General features: G+C 35.3%; 1 protein-coding gene across 1 annotated transcript in view; it reads left to right on the top strand.

Annotated features, from left to right (window-relative positions):
- The window catches only part of LOC144962166 ((3R)-3-hydroxyacyl-CoA dehydrogenase-like), a gene marked incomplete at its 3' end in the record, with an annotated part of 6,163 nt that extends 1,591 nt beyond the window's left edge, over positions 1–4,572 (top strand). The window contains exons 2-4 of the mRNA XM_078895103.1: positions 514–633; positions 2,633–2,646; positions 4,325–4,572. Coding sequence (XP_078751229.1) covers positions 514–633; positions 2,633–2,646; positions 4,325–4,572 — 382 coding nt within the window. The remainder of the gene's footprint in view (positions 1–513; positions 634–2,632; positions 2,647–4,324) is intronic.
- Between the last annotated feature and the right edge of the window lie 428 nt (positions 4,573–5,000).

Genomic DNA, 5,000 nt, shown 5'->3' with positions numbered 1-5,000 from the left:
TCCAGGTCTTTCCACTTCTCTGTATATCAGATTCTTTAATTCTTCTCCATGTTCCTCGTGGCCTTCCCCTTGATCTTCTGCCCTGAGGGTTTTCCTGCTTCATACATGTGCGAACGTTCCACGACGCAATTCTAAGCTGCTTGTTTGGCGAAGACGTCATCGGGTCAGCAGAGCAATGATGGTCGTCCCTACTTCCTCTCTGCCTCATCCCAGGCTTAACCGCTCCATATAAAAGCCTAGGGGATCTCTCGACCACTCTCTCACTCACACTCACACTCACTTTGACTTCTTTCTGTATCATTACCACCCGATCCACCGCCGAATTCAAGGTAAACTATAATATGTTTATACTTTAACTATTAAATATCTAGTTTTAACTTAGTAATTCCGTGATCACCGGCCACCTGGACGCATCCTAGCCATGGAGTCCTACAGCCAGAATGCCAGGTTCTGGCAATCACGGTATGTAGTTACTACACAATGTTTTAACGTTTTGTTTTTCTCCAATTTCAGTGTGGGCCAGTGGTATCGGACGAGCTATTTGTCGTACTTTTGCCCGTGAGGGTGCAAAGATAGCTGTAGTAGATATCAACAGAAATGGAGCAGAGGAAACGCGTTCGATGTTAACAAATTGTAAGAGATTTATCTCTTGTTTATGATTTTTACTTACTTACTTACTTACTTATCTAAAACAGCAACCACATGAGCTCTAGCCCTATGTTCTTGTGCCATGACGTAGAAGTTAGACGTTTTTTGTAGTTGTTCCAGGTGACTATAAAGTGTGTTACTGATGCTTGAATTTGGTGGAGGAATGTGCATTTCAGGTATACTTTTTACAATATAGATAGAATGAAGTTGACGTCACTCAAGTCTTTGTCATTGTTTTTTACCATCCGCGTTTATGAGTAATTCTCACTAAACTGTATTAACCAGACTATAAACGTTCAAGGTTATACATAGTTTTGTGAGTTGGTCCGTTATACTTCTGGATGGCAATGTTGTGAGTTTCTTAGCCATGCGCATACTATCTCTTGTCACTGTCCAACCTAATTTCACACTTCTTGGCTTCACTGGGTTAAATTAACTGGATTTGGTTAGTCGACAAAGACATAGGATTGGGAATTGGATTGGGGGGGGGGGGGGGGGGGGGGGGGGGGGGGGGGGGGGGGGGGGGGGGGGGGGGGACACCGACAGATTTGAATGGCTTGGAAAATTGTTGTAGCCAATGATTTAAATTTCAGAAATAGATTAGTTACATTTATATAATATTTCTTCCTTGGATCAATAAATAGATTAATTACATTTATATAATATTTATTCCTTGGATCAATAAATAGATTAATTACATTTATAAATATTTATTCCTTGGATCAATAAATAGATTAGTTACATTTATATAATATTTATTCCTTGGATCAATAAATAGATTAGTTAATTTTATATAATATTTATTCCTTGGATCACTAAATAGATTAATTACATTTATATAATATTTATCCTTGGATCAATAAATAGATTAATTACATTGATATAATATTTATTCCTTGATCAATAAATAGATTAATTACATTTATATAATATTTATTCCTTGGATCAATAAATAGATTAGTTACTTTATATAATATTTATTCCTTGGATCACTAAATAGATTAGTTACTTTTATAATAATATTTATTCCTTGGATCAATAAATAGATTAGTTAATTTTATATAATATTTATTCCTTGATCAATAAATAGATTAGTTACTTTTATATAATATTTATTCCTTGGATCAATAAATAGATTAGTTAATTTATATAATATTTATTCCTTGGATCAATAAATAGATTAGTTACTTTTATATAATATTTATTCCTTGGGATCAATAAATAGATTAGTTAATTTTATATAATATTATTCCTTGGATCAATAAATAGATTAGTTACTTTTATATAATATTTATTCCTTGGATCAATAAATAGATTAGTTAATTTTATATAATATTTATTCCTTGGGATCAATAAATAGATTAGTTACTTTTATATAATATTTATTCCTTGGATCAATAAATAGATTAGTTAATTTTATATAATATTTATTCCTTGGATCAATAAATAGATTAGTTACTTTTATATAATATTTATTCCTTGGATCAATAAAATTCATCTTATCTTTTTTATAATTACATAAAATTTTTTATAGAACATAGAATCAAAATCTGTAATTAATCAAAATGTTGTGTCATTTTATTACTAACCCCCGTGACATGTGGGGGCAGATTTTATTAAGAAAATGAGCAGCTATTAAACATTGGAAGAAATTCTATTTGCTTCTGTCACTTCCATCAAAAGCCATAGATAAATATATACTTACACTCGAGTAGGGTTTCCTCGAATACACAATTTCCTCGAACTCATTCAATCAAATGTCCCAAATTTTTTCATTATTATTCTTTGTTATCATTCCATTCCTTCCTCAAACTAATTTTCACCTCGGACATGGTTTTCTTGAACTAATTTCACCCAACCAACGTTAAAAAATTGAATTAATTTTAGGGTTTTTTTAATGGCCAGGTGATTTCGACAACTGACAACTTACAGTGACATTGGCAGTTACGTATGTGTGTATCATGAGCATCTATCTGTACTGTAGGTGCTGCGTATACAGTATGATACACGTCCAGACGCGCTCAGTCACTCACATACTCCATCGCCATTTGGCATAGCAGCAGGCTTTGCTTATTATTAATATCTCCGATAGTAGAGAGAGAGATACTTACTGATTTTTCTATCCCCCTATATCTGTTTTCCAACTTGCTTTCTGTCTTTGTCTTGAATGAGTTACTTGATTTTGTCCAGGTCCTGGCCGGATGCCCTGGCTGAGAGGGAAACAGTCAAATGTATAGTTATTGTTTTTTTTCTTGTAAATCATCTCTCTGTTATGCACTGTATTATGTTTTATTTTACATAATTATATATTTGTAAAACATTTGAATGTATTCTTCTTAGTGGGTACCTGTGCTGGTGTCTGGGTGAGACTTTTAGGTGATCTCAAACTAAGTACTTTGATAGTGTGCTCTTGGAATCTACACCTGTTTCCTTTTTGAACCAATTCCCCTTTGTCTTACATTTTCTTGGATGCTTTAATTGTAATTCTAGAACTTTTTACTATCCCATTTTCTTCCTTTTTGCTGGCGCTGGTATGAATAAAACACATATTCTTATATCACTTCACCGTTCGTTCTAATTCCAATGCCACGTGCCATGATTTGTTTATTGCTGGCTACAACAGTAAATGAATCTTGTGATTCAGCAAAACCCCCTCCCCCCCCCCCCCCCCCCTCCCCCCTAACACACACAACACCTTGTAACATGTCATGTTCAAAGTTATCTCCCTCAATATATCACTAAAGTAATTAAATAAGAAAGTTCCCTTGATTCATCCTAAAAGGAAATTTGCCTTAGGGTCTATTCCAATGGAAGGCCAGAGTAACCCAGGTGTCAGCCGCAGGGCAGCGCTGCAAATTTAGATCGACATCATAGAGAGAAGTGGCTTGCTGAAGGTGGATATTTGAACTAGGCATCTATTGGGTACAAAGCAAAGACCATACTGCTGAGCCACACTGCCCTCGTTGTGCTGCCGTTTTGTTAGTTACCAGTTCTGCCATTGTTTTTTTTTTTAAAAATTTAAAACCAAATAGCACATACTGTATTCTTTTAAAAAACGGCAGAGATGTGCCTGAAATAAAGACCCAAATTGTCTAATTCATTTTAATTCTCCAGTCCAGATTCTGTCTTTGGATAAATAAAAATTTTATTCAAGGTGAGCAACTAACACATATTCATTGCTTGAAATTTAAGTGGTGGTCGCATATTCATTCTACTGGTGGGGTTCCTGACCTCCCATAATGGGCAGGGGGGTACCTACTGTGTCTTCTATCCCCCTATGTCTGTTTTCCAACTTGCTTTCTGTCTTTGCCTTGGAATGAGATTACTTGGTTTTGTCCTGGTCCTGGCCGGATACCCTGGCTGGGAGGGAAACAGTCAAATGTATAGTTAGTTTTGGGAGATGATATTTTTTGTCTTGTAAAAATTATCTCTCTGTATGCATTGTATTGTTTTTTCCTTTTACATATATTGATTTGTAAACATTTGAGTGTTTTTCTTTTAGTGGGGACCTGTGCTTGTGTCTGGATGAGACATTTAGAGATCTCAAACAAAGTACGTTGATTTTGTGGTCTTGGAATCTACATCTGTTCCCAATTTGAACCAACTCCTCTTTGTTTCCCTTATTCTTGGATGCTGATATGACCTAAATGTGTTGCAAGCGCCGTAAAAACCCTTAAAAACAAAAACAAAAAATATTCATTCTAACTCTTTGTCCTGTATATATCAAATCTTCAGCCTCAGATCATTTTCTGTTGCGACCGATGTATCATCATCAGCATCTGTAGCAGACATGCTGTCTCAAATCCAAGGGAAATTCACAGCCACCCCAAGCATTGTCGTGAATGCCGCAGGGATTATTAAAGACAAGTCACTGTTGAAGATGACGGAGGCCGATTTTGATCATGTCATTAGTGTGAATTTAAAGTGAGACTAATACTAATATAATATACTATAGACTATAGAGGTAACCTCAGTAAAAAAAAATTGATACATCAATCAATGGCTTGGCATTGAATCCTTTTTGATTGGGAAAATAATTGTGTTCTACCCTTTGACAGGATGCTGATCTATCATAAAATACTGTTCTATAGAGTAGACTTCATTTTAAAAAATGATAAATCAATGCCCTTGGCATGGGACCCTTGTTGATTGGGAAAATAATTGTGTTCTAACCCTTTGGATAGGACGCTGATCTATCATAAAATACTTGCTGCCATATCTAACACTAACATGCCATATCCAGCTATCCAATTACTGCTGGTTAACAGAGGGGGTTGGTCACTTTGACAAAACCATTCCTTTACCCCTTTGTGTGGATGCAAGTCCCTTACCAATGAGCTACAGGCCTTTTT

Source organism: Berghia stephanieae, unplaced genomic scaffold (assembly GCF_034508935.2).
Source record: "Berghia stephanieae isolate SIO BIC M18660-M18661 unplaced genomic scaffold, UCSD_Bste_1.3 scaffold653, whole genome shotgun sequence".
Lineage (NCBI taxonomy): Eukaryota > Metazoa > Mollusca > Gastropoda > Nudibranchia > Aeolidiidae > Berghia > Berghia stephanieae.
This window is presented reverse-complemented; position numbering and strand designations above follow the sequence as displayed.